Genomic DNA, 22,794 nt, shown 5'->3' with positions numbered 1-22,794 from the left:
GCTCACGCCTGTAATCCTAGCACTTTGGGAGGCCGAGGCGGGCGGATCACGAGGTCAGGAGATCGAGACCATGGTGAAACCCCGTCTCTACTAAAAATACAAAAAAAAATTAGCCAGGCGTGGTGGCGGGCGCCTGCAGTCCCAGCTACTCGGGAGGCTGAGGCAGGAGAATGGCGTGAACCTGGGAGGCGGAGCTTGCAGTGAGCCGAGATCACACCACTGCACTCCAGCCTGGGCGACAGAGTGAGACTCCATCTCAAAAAAAAAAAAATGTTGAGTAAAACAGATGGAAATCCTGTCCTCATGGAGATCACAGCCTTGTGGGGGTTGCAGGGCAAGACAGACACTAACAACTGTCCCATAGATCTATAAGTTTAAACTGTGATGAGCATCAGTACAACACGGGTTATGAAATCATATAACAGAGGACTTGTCCAAATCAGGAGAGGAGGGGGTTAGGGAAATGAGATTCAAACTGAGAGATCCAGTGAATGACGGGATCTACTTAGTGAGACAGGTGATGAGAACAGAAGAGATAGCAGGTCAGAGGCCCTTCAGGGAGGGCACAAAGGGGTAGGTGGGGTGCCCTACTGTCAGTCCAACTTGTGGGAGTTTCTTTCACTCAGGAAGAGATTATTATTATTATTTTATTTATTTATTTATTTATTTATTTATTTATTTAAGATATGAGGTCTCACTACATTTCCTAGGCTGGTCTCAAACACCTGGGCTCAAGCAATCCTCCTGCCTCAGCCTCCTGAATAGGTGGGACTACAGGCATGAGCCACTGCATCTGGCTAGGAAGAGATTTTGAGACACCTCACAGCAGAGGCAAGGAGAAAACATTCTCAGGAATCACTGAGGTGCTCTCACTCAAAAAGGTAGCAACAGGAGCTTTAGCCACTTGAAGAGAAAGATGTGTGTGACCAGCCTTCTGGGAATTGAGGATTTGAAAAAGAAGGCATTGGCCCCTTCGGAATAAGGAAGTTCCTGGGGTTCCTGGGCTTCCTGCCCTCAAGCCATAGAGATATTTGAGCAATTCACTGGAAAATAAGAATTGCCAACATATTTGTATATTGCTCAAATCTGTACAGAATTTCAAGCTGGGCCCAGGAATATGGAAAATCCAAGGAGCTGAAAGATCAGCAGGGTTGAAGAGCTCAAAGTAGAGCTGCCGAGGGGTCTGGGGCTCCTCATGAGGGGCCTGGTTAGGGTTTTTAACCTAAGTGCCTGCGAAGCCCCTGAAGGCTTGTTAGCAAGGGAGCAACTTGCTGGTTCTACAGCAGGAAGGGGCAGGAGGGAAGGGGTCAAAGCAGAGGTCCACCTCTAGGGTAAAGCGCAGACACCAGAGAATGCGGCACCTGACCTTGACTACCTTTCCAGCTGGATTCCAGACCCTCTCGCTCCCCCAGCATCACCCTGTCTATCCTAGACCACTTGTATCCCTTGACACACTGAGCCTTTTGATGCCACCCTTGGCTACGGGACACATTTCTCCTGCCATCCTGGAAGACAGCCCCTCCAGGAGGCATCTGTACCCAACTTTCCCTCTGGGACCATGGCATCAGGGACAGGCCTTGGCCACAGCCCTTGCCAGTCCTGCCAGGTGAGCTTTCAAGGGCAGGCTGGAACATTCACCTTGGCATCCTGTAGCTGCTATACCTCCACCTCTGGGGGTCAGTAAACATGGCCGGATGACTGGACAAACAAGTGAATGAGTGGCATGTTAGGAGGACGTGAGGAAGGTAGCCATTCGGAGCCCAGCGACGATGTGATTAGAGACGTGTAGGCCCTAACAACTATTTGTGAGTCACATCTGTGTGCCAGGCACCAAGCTGATCACCTATATTTAGCTGGTGAAAATATGCCACCTTTCACCAAAGACTCCCACGTTTTCATCCAGTGCAGGCCACTGCCCTCAACTCAAGTTCCCTGTGCAGTTCCCTGTCACATCTTCCAGGAGCCTGGCTGGCAGCACAGATCTACTCCTGATCTCTGCTCCCCAGCCTGCTCCACCTCAGGAAACAGCAGCTCCATCCTATGGCTGTTCAGGCCCCGAACCTTGCAATTTCCCTTGACTCTTCATTCCTGTCCCATGTCAGCCAATTCCATTGGCTGTACCTTCTAACACATTCAGAATCCCATCACTTCTAATCATCATCTCACACCAGTATTACCGTGATAACCTCCTCACTGGGTTTTCTTTCTTCTTTTCTTTTCCTTTTTAGAGACAGGGTCTTACTCTGTCGCCCAGGCTAGAATGCAGTGACATTGTCCTGGTTCATCACAGCCTTGAACTCCTAGGCGTAAGCAATCTTCCTGCCTCAGCCTCGTACAGTGCTGGGATTGCAGGTGCATGCCACTATGCCAGGCCATCGCTGGGTTTTCTGCATCTGTCCTTGGCCTGCCCCCAGTCAGGCCACTCTAAACACAGTAGACTGAGTGATCTCTTTCCAATAAGAGTGGGACCATACCACTCCTCTGTTTGAATCTCCAAAAAGGTTGAAGCCAGAGTCGTTCTGGTTCTACGTGGCCCTGCATTATCTGGATCCCCAGTATGTCGCTAACTTCCTCTCCAGGTACTCTCTTCTTTGACCACTCCACTCTGGGCCCATTAGCACCTTGCTATTCCTCAAACACATCAGACACCCTCTGTCCCAGGACTTCTGGGTTTGCTGTTCCATGAGCCTTGACAGTTCTTCCCTTGTATAATCCTCACCCCCTACTCCCTCATCTCCTTCAAGTCTTTGTTCAATGTCACCTTCTAAATGAGACTTTTCTGTTGTTTTGTCTTTTCTTTTCTTTTTTTTTGAGACAGGGTTTTTCTCTGTCACCAAAACTGGAGTACAGTGGCATGCTCATGGCTCACTGCAGCCTCGACCTCCTGGGCTCAAGTGATCTTCCCACCTCAGCCTCCCAAGTAGTTGGGACTACAGGTGTGCACCACCATGCCTGGCTAACTTTTGTATTTTTTGTAAAGACAAGATTCAACCGTGTTGCCCAGGCTGGTCTCGAATTCCTGGGCTCAAGCGACTAGCCCACCTTGGCCTCCCAAAGTGCTAGGATTACAGATGTGAGCCACCGAGCCAAGCCAAGACTTTTCTTGATCACTCTATTTAAAATTGCTGATTCCCAGCCTCCTCTCTCCCCATCTCCCTTCCACAGTCTTGTCCTCATCTGACCAGGTTATATGTTTAACTATCTTGTTTAAGGCCTGCCTCCCTACTACTCTAGACTGGCAGCTCCCCAAGGGGAAGGAAACTATCTTGTTCACTGCTGTGTCCTCAGTATTTACAATAGGGCCTGGCACAGGCTATTTCATTTGAGAAATATTTGTTGCATGAAAGCAGGACCAAGCTTGAGAGGCTGGTCCGCAGTTCACACACGGCAAGGCTAGAGTGACAGTGCTGAGATGCCAGCCCAGGGATGCCTGAGTCCCAGCTGCTCTCCATGCCACTCTGAAAATGGTTTAAGAGGGCATGGCTACAGTAAAGTGTTAGTGGTATGGACAGAGGGCTAAATACAGACCAGTTTGGAAGAAGTACAAATAGAGTGCAGCTATAAAACACAAGAGGATTTAGGAAGTAACAGCAGGAACGGATCCAGCAGTGCAGGAATGCAGGAGGGGCAACGTGTTCTAAGTCCACTCATGCCGCCTTCCCACTCCCGGCCGTGTCTGCCCCATGCCCTGGACCTCCCTCCATGGACACGGTGGTGCTCTCTGACTCCTGGCAAACCAGGGCAGAGACAGGCTGTGAAGGAGAGACAGAGGCCAGGGAGGAGGGGAGGGACGAGGTGACACTTGGGCTGCAGAGACTAATGGCCACTGGGAACCAAGTAATCAAGCAGCTTCATTTCCACTTGTGATTAAAAGCAGGTGATTAAAAGAGGTCGTCCCTGTTCTACCTCCAGCACTGCCACTGGGCAAGTGGGGGAGGGATGAAGACAAAAAGGACAGATAATTCAGAGTGTCAGCTTATTCAATGCCAAACCAAACAGACTAGGAACAAAACAAAAAATAAAACCTGCCACCCTTGGGCCCTGATAAGCTTTGAGTGGCCCCTAAAAGCTGAGAGAGGCTTCCCAGGAGAGGGGGGGCACACGTACCCTTCCTCCGTCTCATTGATGATGTCACAGATCTCCATATTCAATGTCCAATCCTCACTTTGCAGGGAGCCATCTGTTGCCTTTTCTGTGAAATCAGAGAGAAAATGGGTTTACATTTCTCCTGGAATAAGTGGGCCTTGGCAGGAAATGGGAAGAGACCAGAACCACCACATTCTCCTCCCAAGCAGATGGGCTGAGCCAACAGAGCCATTCTAGGAGTGCTATTATCACAAAAGAACACCCGGGAAAGGTCCTGGCCTGAGGGCTGATGTTATAACGAGGTTCTTCATTCACCAAACTCTAGACTGAAAAGCTTATGACAGGCCTAAGCCATCAAAAATCAACCCAAACATGAGGATATTAGGTTTATGAACCCGTAGAGTCTGGAGCCAAACTACTTAGGTTCAAATACAGGCTCTACTACTTACTAGTTGTGTGGTCTTGGGTAAATTATTTAACTTCTAGGTGCCAAAGCTAGTGAAAACAACAGTACTTACCTGATATATTTGTTATGAAAATTAAATGGGTTGATACACATGAAACACCTAGAACAGAGCCTGGCACACAGTCAGTACTATACAGGTATTTGTTATTGGGATTATTAAAAATCAATTGCGGTAGTGAGAAACTACATTTCAGATAAGGGAGAGAAAGAAAGGACCATCGGTTATCAAGCCACTGTAGGCGTGGTGTTGGGTGCTTCATGTACATTATTTTATCTCATCCACAAAATGACTTTCTGACCATTCAATGAGGAAAGGACAGTATTTTCAACAAATGGTGCTGTGAAAATTGGATTGCCACATGCAAAAGAATGAACTTGGACCATTTATCTTATACCATATACAAAAATTTACTCCAAATGGATCAAAGATATAAATGTAAGAGCTCAAACTGAAAAACTCTTAGAAGAAAACATAGTGAAAAAGCTTCATGACACTAGATTTGGCAATCATCTCATGCATATGACACCAAAAGCACAGGCAACAAAAGAAAAATTTTGAACTACATCAAAATAAAAACTTCCAGGCATCAAAGGACACAACAGAGTGAACCTGCAGAGGAAGAAAATATTTGCAAAATTATATATATGATAAGGGGTTAATATCCCGACTATGTAAAGAATTCCTATAACTTAATAACAAAAAACCCCAAACTATCCAATTAAAAAATGGGAAAGGACTTGAACAGACATTTCTCCAAAGAAGATATACAAATGACTAACAAGCATGTGAAAAGAGGTTCAACATCACTAAGCATTAGGGAAGTGCAAGTCAAAAACACAATGAAATATTACCTCACACCCATTAGGATGGCTACTATCAAAAAAATAGAAAATAACAAGTGTTGGCAAGGATATAGATAAATTGGAACCCTTTTACACTTTTGATGGAAATGTAAAGTGGTACAGCTGCTATGGAAAACAGGATGGTAATTAAAACATAGAATTACCAGGCCGGGCGTGGTGGCTCACGCCTGTAATCCCAGCACTTTGGGAGGCCAAGGAGGACGGATCACCAGGTCAGGAGATCGAGACCATCTGTCTAACATGGTGAAACCCCGTCTCTACTAAAAATACAAAAAATTAGCCAGGTGTGGTGGTGGGCGCCTGTAGTTCCAGCTACTCAGGAGGCTGAGGCAGGAGAATGGGGTGAACCCGGGGGGCGGAGCTTGCAGTGAGCCGAGATCACGTCACTGCATTCCAGCCTGGGCGACAGAGTGAGACTCCGTCTCAAAAACAAAAACAAACAAACAAACAAAAAACATAGAATTACCCTATGATCTAGCAATTTCACTTCTGAGTATATACCCAAAAAATTGAAAGCAGGGCCTTGAGAAGATATTTGCAGAGTCATGTTCATAGCAGCAATAGTCACAAGAGCCAAAAGGTGTAAACAGCCTGTGTCCACCAACTAAAGAATGGATAAGCCAAATGGATATACATATAATGGAATATTATTCAGCCTTAAAAAGGAAGGAAATCCTATTGCATGCACAGTATGGCTGAACCTTGAGGGCCTTGTGCTAAGTGAAATAAGCCATTCACCAAGACAAATACTAGATGATTCTACTTACATCAGGTACCTAGAATAGTCAAATTTAAAGACAGAAAGTAGAATGGTGGTTGCCAGAGGCTGTTGGGGGGTGTGGGGGTGGGGGAATGGGGAGTTATTGTTTGATGAACACAGAATTTCAGTTTGGGGAAAATGAAACAGTTCTGGAGATGGGTGTTGATGGTTGCACACAATGTGAACATACTTAATGCCACTGAACTGTATACTTTAAAATGGTTAAAATGGGCCAGGCAAGATGGCTCACACCTGTAATCTCAGAAATTTGGGAGGCTGAGGCAGGAGGGTTACTTGAATCCAGGATTTGAGAACGGCCTGGGCAACATAGCAAGACATTGTTTCTACAAAAAATTTAAAAAGTAGCTGGGCATAGTGGCTTGTGCCTGTGGTCCTAACTACTAATGAGGCTGAGGCAGGAAGATTGCTTAAGTCCAGGAGTTTGAGGCTGCAGTGAGATATGATTAAGCCATCGCATTCCAGCCTAGGCGACAGAGTAAGACCCTGTCTCTTAAAAAGACTTTCTGATTAATGGTTAAAGTGAGAAATTTAATGTTGTGTGTATTTTAAAAACCACCACCAAAAAAGACAGAAAAATTATACATAGGTCAATGGATTGCTGGGTCAGGGAGTAGCAGGGTGGGGATCAGAGATCATTTGGGTCTGTAGCCTCCTTTGACAGGAAACCCAGGGCCTGCAGAAGAAAAGGGAAAGGTCCAGGACCTCAGGATCATCAGTGGCAGAGCCAGGGTCACTTGATTCCCTTCCCCCTCTGGGATGTGAGCTCTGTGAGGGCAGGGACTAGGTCTGTCTTGCCTTCCACTGGGTCCCCAGTGCCCAGCACTTGGCAGTAGTGCAACGCATTTACATCAGATGAATGACTGCATTAGCATCCCTTCCTCTAAGTTATGGATCTCAGCCCTGGCTGCACATGAGAACCACCTGGGGAGCTTCTAGAGCGCACCAATACCTGAGCCTCATGCCCCAGAGGTATGATTTTTTCTTTGAATGGTATGGGGTGGGATTCAGGGATTATTACTATTATTATTATTATTATTATTATTATTATTATTATTATTATGTGAGACAGAGTTTCGCTCCATTGCCCAGGCTGGAGCGCAATGGCGTGATCTCGGCTCACTGCAACCTTTGCCTTCTGGGTTCAAGCAATTCTCCTGTCTCAACCGCCCGAGTAGCTGGGATTACAGGCATGTGCCACCATGCCTGGCTGATTTTTGTATTTTTAGTAGAGATGGGTTTCGGCATGTTGGCCAGACTGGTCTCGAACTCCTGACCTCAAGTGCTCCAGCCGCCTCAGCCTCCCAAAGTGCTGGGATTACAGGCGTGAGCCACCGTGCCCAGCCCCAGCACTCTTGATGGTTGGGGAGGTAGATCATTTGGCTGTTTTCTTCTCCATTCTCACCAAAAGGATGTTGCTGAATGCGAAATGCTAAAACCAGTCCTCTTTTGCCTTCTGGTGTTGGCTGCTTCTGAAGTCACTATATTTAACATCAAAGTGTAGAAAGCGGCAGCCAAAAAGCCAAGCCGCTGGATTGTGAGGCTCCTCCAGACAGGGCTGCCTTAGGTTTCAGAGAGCATGGGAGGGTGGGTGGCCAGAAAAACCATGCTCAGAGCCAGCACTATCACTGCTGTCAGCGTCAAGGCTTCAGGGCATCCTGGCCTGGGTCCTACCCCAGGCAAGAGAAAATGCCATGGCAACGGCATCAGGATGCAATGCTGCTCTCGCACTGAAGATTTAATAGGAGCCGTATCTGATTACCCGAGCTCAGGCCTGCCCTGCCCTGTCCAGTCCAGCCCAGCCTGGCCCGCCCTACCCAGCCTCTTCCCTAGCCCAGTCTTTGGCCATTAGCATATCACCAGAGAGGTCAGCAATTTACAATTATCCTTCTAGAGGGCTTGCTGGTGGGAAGGACTTGCCCCACTGCTCCCTAGAACACTGTGTTTCTGCTGTTGCACCAGGTTTTATCTTAGGTTTTGACAATTTAGGTGACAAAATAAATGAGACTGAACTTTGCTTTCCTCTGGCCTGGGGACAGGACTGAGTGAGGGAGCCCACATTGAGTGGCCTTAGTTCCAGAGGCAATCAGATCCAACTTTGCTCTTGATTAGCTGGAAATTCTTTTATGAAGAGAAAAATCAGAACTGATTTGAGCTCCTCTGTCAGCCTTACTTCCCTCATCTGTTTCAGTAGAGCTAAATACCCATGGTTGTGTTTGTGTGGCATTTTCTGCAAAATGAAAAGAAAGAAGCATTCTTTTTGGGTTGGTTCTTTATAATCAAAATGAGTATATCTTTTAGCTTGAAAACTCAAATCCCAGTAATTGAATAGAATGCGCTGACCCTGAGGATAAGTTTTCATGCCTTTGAACCCTTCCCCAGTATCATAAGAGGAAAGGAGAAGGTGAATATAAGGTTAATGGATTCTGCTGCTAAACCGAACTTGGAAATGAGGTTTCATTGATTTAATATTTCCTCTATTAAGCCTCCCAAGACCGTATCCCTTGTGGCCCTACCAAAGTGCAATCTCTGTACTTTCTTCTCCATAAGAGTCTGTGCCACAGCTTGAGTTCTATGAAGGGGAGAGACGACTACCCCCTGACCAGCTGGCCTCTCCCCTTCCTGGCTCAAAAGAGTAGCAAGTCCAGGCCCGCAGGCAAAGCTGCTTCCATCAGGATAAGTCTCCTCCTGAGGAGGCTGCTGGATTTAGGGCTGCAGACGTGCCCCTACTGTGTGTGATCCAGGTGGTGAGTCATTCTTCTGGGAGTGGAAACCTTGAAGAGGAGGGGTGTTCAGAGACAGCTGCAGGAAGAGCAGGGGCAGGAGGCAGGCACCATTTCACTGCTGCAGGCTCCCAGCACACCTGGGGCTCATTCTATGTCTGGATAAGCCATAGGGTGACAGGGCACACTGCTGTCTCAGTGGCTACATTGTGTCCTCCCCCTTAACCTTCCTGGAGCCTCTGCCCTCAGTCTTTTCTTCTCTAGACTAAACGGATGGTGCCTACCACCACCCCCATTCTTCCTAGGCCTGCCTGCCCTCCCTCGGGGGGCTCTGATTTCCCTGATAGGTCCGGGTCTGCTCCTTGCTGGCTTTATGACTTTTACTCTCTTTCCCACATGCATGAAAAGGGCAGAGAGGGGGTATGGCATCTCTGGGGCCTATCTGGCTCTTAACCACTGCTGACATGCATTCTCGTCCCATCCTCTCCTCCTCCACTTTCCCCATCTTGTAGACAAGTATCAAATACTGCTTCTGTACCTGCCAGCCTGGTGCCATCTGAGGACTGACTTTGGTTAAGATTTCTCCAAATCTCAAGAGCCTCCTAGCCCCTGCCCAGTCCTCTGCCTATGTACTGCATTCATGTGAAGTCAGATTCTTACTGTTTGGGGGCAGGGTTGCTTTCTCAGAGCAGGGGCTTGGAGGCACCTGGGTGGTCAAAAGTCTTTGAGTCTTTGAGTGCCAAGTGTGATGAATAAAGACAAAAGGTTAGGGATATATCTTTTTTAGGTAAAAAAATTTAAAAAGAGCAGTAAATAAAACAGTGAGGCTTTTTAATGCAGACGGAAAACTGTTGCACAAATGTTTTGAGCAACAACTATATTTTGGAGTGTGCTGTCACTGCTTATAAAGTATAGCTTTTGTTTGGATGTGTGAGTTCTATCTAGTGTGTTATGTAAAAAACAAGTGTCACTTCATTCACCATAGCTGCATCCAGTAAAACAAGGACACTTCCAGCCTGTACAGAGGTCTTCTATGTTATTATCCAAGTATCAACGAAGTGTGGATTGTATTAAACTTTTATTAAAATAGTGGTGATGGTATCCTTTCATGAATTGAGAGTTAGGATGGGGCAGTTTCAGAATTCCTCCAAGATATTAACTTCAGATCCAAACTCAGGCTTTGCTAGCAGGTGAGACTATATCATGCAAACATTCAGGCTTTAGAGACAGAACTATGATCAAATATTAGTACCAATTCAATGATGGGATCCTGGCTTACCAGGTGTGAAGTGGTATCCCAGTGTGGTTTTGTTTTGTATTTCTCTAATGACTACTGATGTTGAGCATTTTTTCATGTGCTTTTTGGCCATTTGTATATCTTATTTGGAGACATATCTATTCAATTTTTTTTGCCCCCCACCCCTTTTTTTTAAGAGACAGGATCTCACTTTGTCACCTAGAATGGAGTGCAGTGGCCCAATCATAGCATCACAGCTCATTGCAACCTCGAAATCCTGGTCTCAAGCAATCCTCCCACCTCAGCCTCCCAAGTAGCTGGGACTTCAGGCATGCACCACCACAACTAAATAATTTTCTTAAAAAAATTTATGTAGAGATGGGGTCTTGCTATGTTACCCAGGCTGGTCTTGAACTCCTGGCCTCAAGTGATCCTCTTGCCTTGGCCCCCCAAAGTGCTAGGATTACAGGCATGAGCCACAATGCTTGGCTCCATTTTTAAACTGAGTAGTTTTTTTTTTTTTTGGTTGTTAAGCTGTAAGAGTTCTTTATATATTCTGAATATTAATCCCTCCTATTTTATGATTGTCTTTTCACTCTCTTGATAGTATCCTTTAATGCACAAAATTTTTAAATTTTGATTGTCCCATTTATCTATTTTTTCTTTTGTTGCCTGTGGTTTTGGTGTCATATCTCAGAAATCTTTGCTAACTCCAATGTCATGATTTCCCCTTTTTAAGATTTTTTTTTTTTTTTGAGATGGAGTCTCATGCTGTCACCCAGGCTGGAGTGCAGTGGCGCGATCTCGGCTCACCGCAAGCTCCGCCTCCTGAGTTCATGCCATTCTCCCGCCTCAGCCTCCTGAGTAGCTGAGACTACAGCTGCCCACCACTACGCCAGGCTAATTTTTTGTATTTTTAGTAGAGACGGGGTTTCACTGTGTTAGCCAGGATGGTCTCAATCTCCTGACCTCGTGATCTGCCTGCCTTGGCCTCCCAAAGTGGTGGGATTACAGGCGTGAGCCACTGCGCCCGGCCTATTTTAAGATTTTTATAGTTTTCCCTTCGCTCTTATGTTTAGGTCTTTGGTCTGTTTGGGGTTCATTTTTGCATATGGTATAAGATAAGGGTCCAACTTCATTCTTTTGCATGTGGATATTCAGTTTTCCCAGCACCATTTGTTGAAAAGACTGTCCTTTCCCCTCTAAATAGTTTTGGCACCCTTGTTGAAAATCAATTGACCATATATGGGAGAGTTTATTTCTGAGTTCTCTACTTTATTCCATTGGTCCATATGTCTTTCCTTATTCCAATACCACGAATGTTGTGATTATTATAGTTTTGAAGTAAGTTTTGAAATCAGGAAGTGTGAGTCCTCCAACTTTGTTCTTTTTAAAGGTTGTTTAGCCGGGCGCGGTGGCTCACGCTTGTAATCCCAGCACTTTGGGAGGCCGAGGCGGGCGGATCGCGAGGTCAGGAGATCGAGACCACGGTGAAACCCCGTCTCTACTAAAAATACAAAAACTTAGCCGGGCGTGGTGGCGGGCGCCTGTAGTCCCAGCTACTCGGAGAGGCTGAGGCAGAAGAATGGCGTGAACCCAGGAGGCGGAGCTTGCAGTGAGCCGAGATTGTGCCACTGCACTCCAGCCTGGGCGACAGAGCGAGACTCCGTCTCAAAAAAAAAAAAAAAAAAGGTTGTTTAGGGCCAAGCACAGTGGCTCACGCCTGTAATCCCAACACTTTGGGAGGCAGAGGTGGGTGGATCTCATGAGGTCAGGAGTTTGACACCAGTCTGGTCAACACAGTGAAACCCTGTCTCTACTGAAAATACAAAAATTAGCCAGGCACAGTGGCTCACACCTGTAATCCCAGCACTTTGGGAGGCCGAGACGGGTGGATCACGAGGTCAAGAGATTGAGACCATCCTGGCCAACCAACATGGTGAAACCCCATCTCTACTAAAAATACAAAAATTAGCTGGGCGTAGGGGCGCACACCTATAGTCCCAGCTACTCAGGAGGCTGAGGCAGGAAAGTCGCTTGAACTCAGCAGGCAGAGGTTGCAGTGAGCCGAGATCATGCCACTGCACTCCAGCCTGGGCAACAGAGCAAGACTCCATCTAAAAAAATAATAATAAAAAAAAATTAGCTGGGCATGGTGACGCACATCTGTTGTCCCAGGTGCTTGGGAGGCTAAGCCAGGAGAATCATTTGAACCTGGGAGGCAGAGGTTGCAAAATGAGCCAAAATCACATCACTGCACTCCAGCCTGGGCGACAGAGCGAGACTCCATCTCAAAAAAATAAATAAAAATAAATAAAAAATAAAGGTTGTTTGGCTATTCGGGGTCCCTTTAGATTTCATGTGAATTTTAGGATGGATTTTTCTATTTCTGAAAAAAATGCCATTGGCCTTTTTTTTTTTTTTTTTTTTTCAGAGACAGGGTCTTGCTATGTTGCCCAGTCTGGACTCAAACTCCGGGGCTCAAGCAATCCTCCCATCTTAGCCTTCCAAGTAGCTGGGAATACATGTGCATGCCACCATGCCTGGCTTCATTGCAATTTTAACTGGGATTTCATTACATCTGTAGATCACTTTGGGTAGTGTTGTTATCTTAAAAATATTAGCTTCCCAGGCCAGGCATGGTAGCTCATGCCTGTAAATCCCATCACTTTGGGAGGCTAAGGTGGGAAGACTGCTTGAGCTCAGGAGTTTAAGAACAGCCTGGGCAACATAAGGAGACCCCATCTCTACAAAAAATTTAGAAATTAGCCAGGAGTGGTGGCTCGTGCCTGTCATTTCATCTACTCAGGAGGCTAAGGTGGGAGGATGACTTGAGCCCAGGAGGTCAAGGCTGCAGTGAGCCGTAATTGTGCCACTGCACTCCAACCTAGGCAACAGAATGAGACTGCCTTAAGAAAAAAACTGTCTTCCCATCTATGAACACAGGATGTTTTTCTGTATATGTATGTCTTCTTTCTTCTTTAATTTCCTTCAGCAACGTTTTATAGTTTTCGGTGCACAACTTTTTGCTGCCTTGGTTAATTCCTAGGTATTTTATTTTTTTAGAGGCTAGTGTAAATGGAATTGTTTTCTTTTCAGATTGTTCATTGTTAATGTATATTAACGGAAACACAACTGATTTTTGAATGTTGATTTTGTATCCTGCAGCTTTGGTAAATTTATGTTATTCGCTCTAGCAGTTTTTTTTTTTTTTTTTGTGGTACCTTCAAGGTTTTCTACATGTAAAGTCATGTCGTCAGGGAACAGAGATAATTTTACTCCTTCCTTTCCCATTTAGATGCCTTTTATTTCTTTTTCTTCCCTAACTGCTCTGGCTACAATTTCCAATACCATGTTGAATAGAAGTGGTGAAAGGCAGCATCGTTGCACCTATATATATTTTTACAAAACACAGTCATACACCATGAGGGCAAACAAAGCTGAAGAGAAGACCCATTTGAGTCCTTTATTCCATAAAAAATTGCAAGAAGGTGAAAACAGGAACCATATCAGGATCTGCAGTTCTTTGCAAACCCTGAGAAAGTCACCTCAGACTTCTCCTGTCTGGAAAGCCTTCTCTCCAGCCTATCTGCCCATATCTAGCTCCCATCCAACGTCCTCTCAAGAACCTTCTTTGCTGCCGCCCACAAGAGAGGCCCTCTGATGGGCTCCAGCACCTGACGGTACAGTCCACACAAGGACTGAGCCTTCAAGACCATTCTAATGTTCTGAGAACTTTTTCAAATCTTACCAGCTTAATGAGCCGTAAGTACCTTCTTGTCCCCCAACCCCAAACTAAACTGGAAGCTGCTTGGAGGCAGGACATCTTCATGTCAAGAAGTCCTGGCCTTATGCTGATGAGGGCCCTTTAGAAGTAAAATGATGACTATAAACCCTTCTGAGGCCCCCGGGTGACAGGCACTGGGCAGTCTGGTGAGATGAGAGCTCGGTTCCCAGCTGTCCCCGGTTCTCCCTTCGGACTTAGAAGCAGGAGAAATGTGCATCATAATGGAGTCTAGGAACAGGGAGTGTGAACTCAGATTTGGTGAGTTCTAGTTCTGCCAATTACTGTGTGACTGCAGGCAATAACCTGACCTCTCCAAGCCTTTTGGACTGCTGTAAAATGCTGCAATAATAGCACTCTCTCACACAGGGGCTGTTAGAGGAGACTACATAACAGAAAACACCTGACAGAGCCTCTAATACAGAGGACCTTTCCTTGCTGTTCTATCCTTATTACAGCTCTTCTGAAAGGAGCTCTGCCAGTGCCCTCCCCTTGCACCCCCTTCCTCTCCCATTCCCGTGTCACCACTGCCACCTACAGGTAAACAGCCATCCACAAGCTACACCCATCAGATTCAATACCCTGGGAGCTCTAGCTTTTTGGATTTCTGGGTTAGTGAGCCAGGAAGACCTCCATGCTTCCAGAAGGAAGCCCCCAAACTTGGCTTGCCCCACCTGTAGGGTAAAGGAGCAGCCACACCACAATTTCCTTAAGAATCCAAGCATTAAAACTCCAAGAGGTCTTACAGACCATCTAGTAAAAAGATTCTCCATAAGTCCACATTTCCTGGACCCCAGAAAGTGGGGCATGGGGGAGGAGGGGCCACGGTGTTGTTGCAAGTTCCCTATGGGCAGTTTCTTGCCCTCAAAGCTACCATTGAACCACTGGTCTCAAGTCTTCAAGGAAATGGCTCCCATTCTTTTCACCAAAAAAAATGGAAAAACAGAAGAGAGAATGAAAACCCGTTTATTTGGTTTGAGCCAGGTTCTTGACAGACATTACCTCATTTAACCCTACCATCCCACTCCCCAGCCGCCAGGCAGGTTCTCTCTCTCTAATAGGAAGAAAATGAAGCCTAGTGGGGTGACTAGCCCCACAGTGTGCAGATAGGAGGTAGCAATACTGCCAACCACATGACCCAGGTCTTCCTGGTAAGCCTGGCCTTGGACTCTTATCCATCTTCAGGTAGAGGGTCACGGGGCAAAGAAGACACTGGCCTCCACAATAGACGGTCCAGAGTATTGGATGCAGCCCACCCTCCTGATTTTTAGGTGAAGTCTTTAGACTTCACCTGGGCTAAGAAGTGTAAAAGAGAGTGCTGGTGAAAGTGTGAAGTTAAATTAGATGCTGGGTCACTTTATTCTCTTGTTCTTCTTTTTTTTTTTAATTAATACATCTTTTATTTTGGAATAATTTTATATTTACTGAAAAGTTGCAAAGACAGAACAGAGTTCCCATTTGCTCTTCTCGCCATTTCTGCTAATGTTCAATTTTTTTTTTTTTTTGAGATGGAGTCTCGCTCTGTTGCCCAGGCTGGAGTGCAGTGATACAATCTCAGCTCACCACAACCTCCGGCTCCCGGGTTCAAGCAATTCTCCAGCCTCAGTCTCCCAAGCAGCTGGGACTACAGGTGCCTGTCACCACACCAGCTAATTTTTGCATTTTTAGTAGAGATGGGGTTTCACAATGTTGGCCAGGCTGGTCTCGAACTCCTGACCTCGTGATCTGCCCGCCTTGGCCTCCTAAAGTGCTGGGATTACAGGAGTGAGCCACTGCACCCGGCTTTTTCTTTTTCTTGAGACGGAGTATCACCCTGTCGCCCAGGCTGGAGTGCAGCGGTGCGATCTCGGCTCACTGCAACCTCTGCCTCTTGGGTTCAAGCAATTCTCCTGCCTCAGCCTCCTGAGTAGCTGGGATTACAGGCGCCCGCCACCATGCCTAGCTAATTTTTGTATTTTTAGTAGAGACGGGGTGTTTCACCATGTTGGCCAGGCTGGTCTCAAACTCCTGACCTCAGGTGATCCACCCGCCTCAGCCTCCAAAGTGCTGGGATTACAGGTGTGAGCCACCATGCCTGGCAGTTCACATCTTACATAACCACTGTACACAGGCCAAAACTAAAAAGTTAACATTGGTATAGTACTATTAACTGAACTCCAGATGTTATTTGGATTTCTCCAGTTTTTCCAATAATGCCCTTTTTCTGCTCATGATCCAATCCAGTATACCACACTGCATTTTGTTTTCCTCTCTTTGAAACCTTCTGTTTTCTTTAAAGACCAATAAACTCATAAACTCCCCAACTTATTCTCCTGTCTGGAGGGCTCAGTTCTAAAGGACAGCTCTGTGTGAGCCCCAATTCCACACCCTGGCCTCATTAGGACACCACATCCTCCCACTTCCCAAACAAAAGAACCCTTCAGGCCAGCCAAACAACAGAGAAAACAGAAGCTTGTTAGCCACACAGGCCCGAGGCTGCTGACCCAAGTTCCTTTTTAACTGGAATTCCCTTGAGGAGGATCCACAGATTTAAAATGCGTTTGGGGTGTGCTCTCTAGAAGCAGAGCCACTGGTATTTGATGTATTCCATTCTTTGTACTTAATGGAATAACTTACGTGTGAGTCAGTGTGTGAGAGTAGCTGGGGGAAGAGGCCAATTTAGGGCCGGGATGGAAATTAGCCACAAGGGAGGAGAGGCCTCTGCAGGAGCCAGCCAGGCCCCAAGATGGTGCCAGGCTTGGGGAAAAGAGGGCTGTGGCCAGCTTGTTCCAGCCTAGCAGGCTGTGCTCTAATGTCAGACAGGTGGGGTTGGCTGGGAGGATCAAAGGTCCTCTGGGACCTGGTGCTCAGGTTACAGCTTCTGCTTAAAGCAGAGCAGATAAGGGAAAGTGGGGGCGGGGGTGGGGGGGGGGGTGGATTCACCTGTCCTGTCTTCCTCTCGGCCTCTTCCTGCAGTCTGCTTTGCTGCCAGTTTCTTCTCCAGAGCGCCTCCCAGGGGCTGTTCCCCTTGCCCTCGTGCCCACCATTCACCACCAGCACTCTCAGAGAAGAGAGGAGGTGTGCCTGAGAATTTCACGGTGTGCCACACTGTCACCAGCCTTTTTTTGAGTTTCTCCCGATGACAGAGACACACCCCAGAGATGTGGATGCCACTCCTTGGGAAGGATTATCCAAAGACTTCCCAGCTCAATTTAAAGACTTTAACTGTGAGGCCTCTCCCTGCCAGACTGGGATGGAAAGAAGCAAGATGGGGCCCCTACACTCAAAGCACTCCCCAGGAGAGACCTGCGGACAGCCAGCCAGGACACAGGGCACAGACCTGAGGCTGAACAGGGGAGCAGAGGGGACTGTGAAAGCTAAGAAACGGGCCTGGTACAATGAAAGAGCAGGAATTTGAAGAGAGAGGAACATCATAGGCTATGCAAACAGCCTCCCAGGGCCAGGGCCTTGGTGAAGGGGAGCGATGAGAGGAGGCCAGCTCCGGAGTGTCCTTTCATTTTCTCTAAGGAGTCTGGGCTTTCCACAGGAGGCAACATGGGGCTTTTCAACAGGAGTGACAAGAATATTTATGTCTGAGACAGATCACTCTGGTAACAGCATGGGGGCTGTAGTGGAGTGGAGAGACTGCAGGCAGGAAGCGGGGGCAGGTTATCACAACTGCTCAGTGAGAAAAAGAGACAGGACAGCATGTTGGTCAAGGTCATGGCTTTGAATCTGGGGACTGGGGGTCAGTCTTGGCTCTCTCTGACCTGGGACACATTTCTCACGCTCTTTGAATTTCATCTATAAAATGGGCAAAACAATTGTACCTCCTCACAGGGTGTGGTAAGATCAAATAAGTTAGTGATGTAAGACACGAAACAGGGAACCTGGAACATAGTGAGGGTGCAATAAATGTGAACCACAATTCTTAACTTGTGTATTCTGTGGACTGCATCTCAGGAAAGATGGAATTCCAGCGGGGAAGCAGAAGGGGAGAGTGACTGTCTCCAATGCTTTTATTGCAGCCTCCAGGTGGAAAAGTGAAGTGGCCACCTTAACTCCCTCCTGGAGTGTGAGCAGAGAGGACCAGGACAAGGCTGCAATCTGTTGGCCAGGCACCAACTAGCCTGTGAGGCCAACCAGGGACCGCAGGCATCACCAGGAACAAGGCTATAAAAAGTCCTCAAAGAGTGATTACAAAATTCCACACCAGGAGAAAGACTCCCAAAAGTTTCCCAGGGCTCATACCTGCTGTGCTCATTAAAGCCACAGTGTTGGCTGGGCGCGGTGGCTCACGCCTGTAATCCCGGCACTTTGGAAGGCCAAGGCGGGCAGATCTCCTGAGGTCAGGAGTTCAAGACCAGCCTGGCCAACATGATGAAATCCCGGTCTCTACTAAAAATACAAAAAAATTAGCCAGGCGTGGTGGTGGGCGCCTGTAATCCCAGCTATTCGGAAGGCTGAGGCAGGAGAATCACTTGAACCTGGGAGGTGGAGGTTGCAGTGAGCCGAGATCGCGCCATTGCATTCCAGTCTGGGTGACAAGAGTGAAACTCCAACTCAAAAAACAACAACAATAACAACAACAACAACAAACACCCATGGTAAAACTTCAACACTTGTATTAACATGTATTTTTAAGCCTGGGCAACATAGGGAGACCCTGTCTCTACAAAAAAAAATTTTTTTTAATTAGCTGGGTGCAGTGGTGAGCATCTGTAGTTTCACCTACTCCAGAGCCTGAGGCAGGAGGATCACTTGAGGCTAGGAGGTCAAGGCTACAGTGAGTCGTGATCGTACCACTGCACTCCAGCCTGGGCAAGAGGGTGAGATCCCATCTCAAAAGAAAAAATGGTTAAAATTGTAGATTTTATGTTATACACATCTTTAAAATGGTAAAAAAGATACTTGGGAGGCTGAGGCAAGAGGATCACTTAAGCCCAGGAATTGGAGGCTGGGAGACACTCCAGTCTGACAGACAGAGCAAGAACTTGTATCTAAAAAAGAAAAAAAAAAGCCGGGCACGGTGGCTGTCGCCTGCAATCCCAGCACTTTGGGAGGTCGAGGCAGGCAGATCACAAGGTCAGGAGTTTGAGACCAGCCTGGTCTCAACATGGTGAAACCCTGTCTCCACTAAAAAAATACAAAAATTAGCCAGGCATGGTGATATGCACCTGTAATCCCAGCTACTCGGGAGGCTGATGAAGGAGAATTGCTTGAACCCAGGAGCAGAGATTGCAGTGAGCCGAGATTGCGCCACTGCACTCCAGCCTGGGCAACAGAACAAGACTCTGTCTCAAACAAAAACAAAAACAAAGGTAAAAATGACTACATATTGTATGATTCCATTTATATAAAATGTCCAGAAAAGGCAAATCTATAGAGACAAAAAATAGATTAGTGATTGCCTAGGGTTGGAAGGGCTGGGGGAAACGAGGAGTGATTGCTAATGGGTACGGAATGATGAAAATGTTCTAAAACTGATTGTGGTAATGGTTGAACAACGCTGTGAATACAATGGTTTTTTAAAAAAACTCTGTGACTATACTAAAAACCACTGACTTGTACATTGTAAATGGGTGAATTGTATGGCATATGAATTATATCTCAATAAAGCTGTTGAAAAATGGGAGAAAAGCTACTAGGAATGTGTTCAATGTAGTAGTATTTAAAATCCTTGGCTGGGTGCAGTGGCTCAAGCAGGAGGATCACTTAAGCCCAGGAGCTTGAGACCAGCCTGAGCAACATACACCTTGCCTCTACAAAAATACAAAATTAGCCAGGCATGGTGGCACATGCCTGTAGTCCTAGCTACTCGAGAGGCTGAGATGGGAGTATTGCTTCAGCCCAGGAGACTGAGGCTGCAGCAAACCGTGATCACATCACTGCACTCCAGCCTGAGTACAGAGTGAGACCCTGCCTCAAAAATGAAATAAAATTCTTAAAACTTCTCAAATATAAAACAAAAAAGTGATGATTAAATATAGTATATTGATTCCACTGAATATTATATAGCTATTGATATAGTTTGGATATTTGTCCCCACCCAAATCTTATGTTGAATTGTAGTTCCCAATGCTGGAGGTAGGGCCTGGTGGGCAGATCCTTCATGCCTTGGTGCTGTCTTTGTGATAGTTCTTGCAATATCTGGTCAGTTAAAAGTGTGTGGCACTTCCTCCTCCACTCTCTCTCTCTCTGTCTCTTGTTCCTGTTTTCACCATGTGAGGTGCCTGCTCTCCCTTCCCCTTCTGCCATGAGTAAAAGCTTCCTGAAGCCTCCTCAGAAGCAGCTGCCAGTACTATGCTTCCTAAACAGCCTGCAAAACCAAGAGCCAAATAAACCTCTTCTATAAGTTACCTAGTTTCAGGTATTTCTTTATGGCAATGCAAGAACAACCTAATACAGCCATTATAAGTAATAATTCTTAAAACCATATAGAAACATTTTGTAATGATGTAAGAAAAAAACAAGACACAAAATTGATTTTTAAAAAAACATGCATATGGATAATGCCTGGAAGATAAATGGGAAAAAGTGAAAATAATCCGTGTGTTGAAGTATTTGGCTTAAAGGCAAACTTTAAAAATTTTTTATGTTATTACTGTTACAAAAAGAAGGAAAGAGGACATTATACAGCAAAAGACTTAGAAAGAAAGTGGCAAACTAATAACCAAAACTAAAAGCCAGTTATTTCATTCTTCCATCAAAAATAGCTAGGTATAGCCCAGGCGCAGTGGCTCATGCCTCTAATCCCAGCACTTTCCCATGCTGAGGTGGGAGGATCTCTTGAGCTCAGGAGTTCAAGACCAGCCTGGGCAACATAGTGACTTCACCTCGTGTCTACCAAAAAAAAAAAAAAAATTAGCCAGATGTGGTAACGCACGCCTATAGTCCCAGCTACTTGGGAGGCTGAGGTAGGAAGATCGCTTGAGCCCAGGAGATGGAGGCTGCAGTAAGCTATGATGGTGCCACCGTACTCTAGCCTGGGTGACACAGTGAGACCCTGTCTCAAAAAAAAAAAAAAAAAAAGCTAGGTATAGGCTATAGGTTAGTCGTGGTGCCTCATGCCCATAATCCCAGCACTTTGGGAGGCCAAGGCAGGAAGACCACTTGAGCCCAGGAATTCAAAACCAGCCTGGGTAACACAGCAAGACCTTGTCTCTACCAAAAATTTAAAAATTAGCAGGGCTCAGTGGCGCGCACCTGTAGTCCCAGCTACTCCACAGGCTGAGGTGAGAGGATCACTTGAGCACAGGATGTCCAGGCTGCAGTGAGTTATGATCACACCACTGTATTCTAGCCTGGGGGACAGAGAAAGGCTCTGTCTCTTGAAAAAAAAAAAAAAAAAAAAAAAAAAAGCTACGTACAAGCTTTAAAGCTGGCCTAAACACAAGTAAGCTTCGTTATTGAATATAGAGACTAAGGATAAAAGCCTGGTAACCCCAATATCTCTCAAAAGCCATTTTATTCTGACCAGGCCTCCCTGCTAACTCTCCCTTGTCCCAAAGGAGGTCACCCAGGGTACCCAGCTAGTTAAGGAGGACCAAACTGAGAGCCAGTCTGGACTGGCACAAGGGGAGATGCCGACATAAATGTACACATGTGATTCACATTCCAAAGCTAAATACAATAGGGTTCTAGATCATCTGGGAAATTACTCCTATTCATCAACATAGAAAGGTCAGGAATATCAACAGCGAGAACAAACAGGGAAGATTACATTCAAATGTAACCATATTTGGGCCTGGTGTGATGGATTACACCTGTAATCCCAGCACTTTTGGAGGCCAAGGCCGGCAGATTGCTTGAGCTAAGGAGTTCAAGACCAGCCAACATGGTGAAACCCCATCTTTACAAAATATACAAAAATTAGCTGGGCCTGGTAGCACACACCTGTAATCCCAGCTACTCAAGAGGTTGAGGCACAAGAATCGCTTGAACCTGGGAGGCAGAGGTTGCAGTGAGCAAGGATCACACCACTGCACTCCTGCCTGGGCGACAGAGAGGGGCTCTGTCTCAAAAAAAAAGAAAAAAGAAAAAGAAAAAGAAATGTAACCATATTTAAATATGAAGCAAAGTCCCAACACAAGCATGCATTCCTGCTTATACAATATTCAGGGCTAACAGATTTACCACACACAGATTGTGTAACTTATTAATGACAATGTGACTTTAAACAGTAGTTCTAACTGGGTCACCTTGAATAATATGAAACAAAGCTTGCCAAGGGAAACATGCAAATAAGATCAAAATCCAACAGGGAATAGGCATTTTCCTAGCTTTTCGGATTTTTACTGTAGAAAAATAAACATAGTATCTATCTAGTTTCTTTAGCACTAAAAAACCCAACAGCATGATACTGCATTCTTCAGTGGGGGTGGAGTCCAAAGGGACAGGCCTGACATTATTTTCAGCACATTGCACCAAGTCAAGCTGGTATGTGGATAAAGCAGCACAGCTGGGTTTACCATGTGAGTAATGGGCAGAGAGAACCTACCACCCTATGTGGCGCAAACCACATGAGGCCAGCTGCAGAGGCTGTGGAGAGAGGCCTCTCTTTATCCCTTCTTCTTTCCCTCCATCTCTTTCTGAGGCCAGGACCTGCATGCAGACCTTTCTTGATAAAGAACTCAGCCTCAACGTGATCCATCAAGGGAAACATTCCCTGAACAACATGGTGGAGCAAATAAACATTTGGCCTCGTGAGAATGGCCACAGAAAACACTAGGGAATCTTAAACTGTCAGTTGGATGACTAGATATTTTATGATATTAAGGATTATGATTAATTTATTTTAGATATGATAATAAGCTGTTGGCTATACTTTTTTTTTTTTTTTTTTTTGAGACAGGATCTTACTCAGTCACTCAGGCT

General features: G+C 46.1%; 1 protein-coding gene across 8 annotated transcripts in view; it reads right to left on the bottom strand.

Annotated features, from left to right (window-relative positions):
• Positions 1-22,794, bottom strand: part of TOM1L2 (target of myb1 like 2 membrane trafficking protein) — a 135,053-nt gene that overhangs the window by 60,259 nt on the left and 52,000 nt on the right. For all 8 annotated transcript variants that reach the window (XM_030827640.1, XM_030827643.1, XM_030827642.1 and 5 more), the window contains exon 2: positions 4,108-4,192. In XM_030827640.1, coding sequence (XP_030683500.1) covers positions 4,108-4,192 — 85 coding nt within the window. The remainder of the gene's footprint in view (positions 1-4,107; positions 4,193-22,794) is intronic.

The sequence above is a fragment of the Nomascus leucogenys genome, chromosome 14, assembly GCF_006542625.1.
Source record: "Nomascus leucogenys isolate Asia chromosome 14, Asia_NLE_v1, whole genome shotgun sequence".
Taxonomy (NCBI): domain Eukaryota; kingdom Metazoa; phylum Chordata; class Mammalia; order Primates; family Hylobatidae; genus Nomascus; species Nomascus leucogenys.
This window is presented reverse-complemented; position numbering and strand designations above follow the sequence as displayed.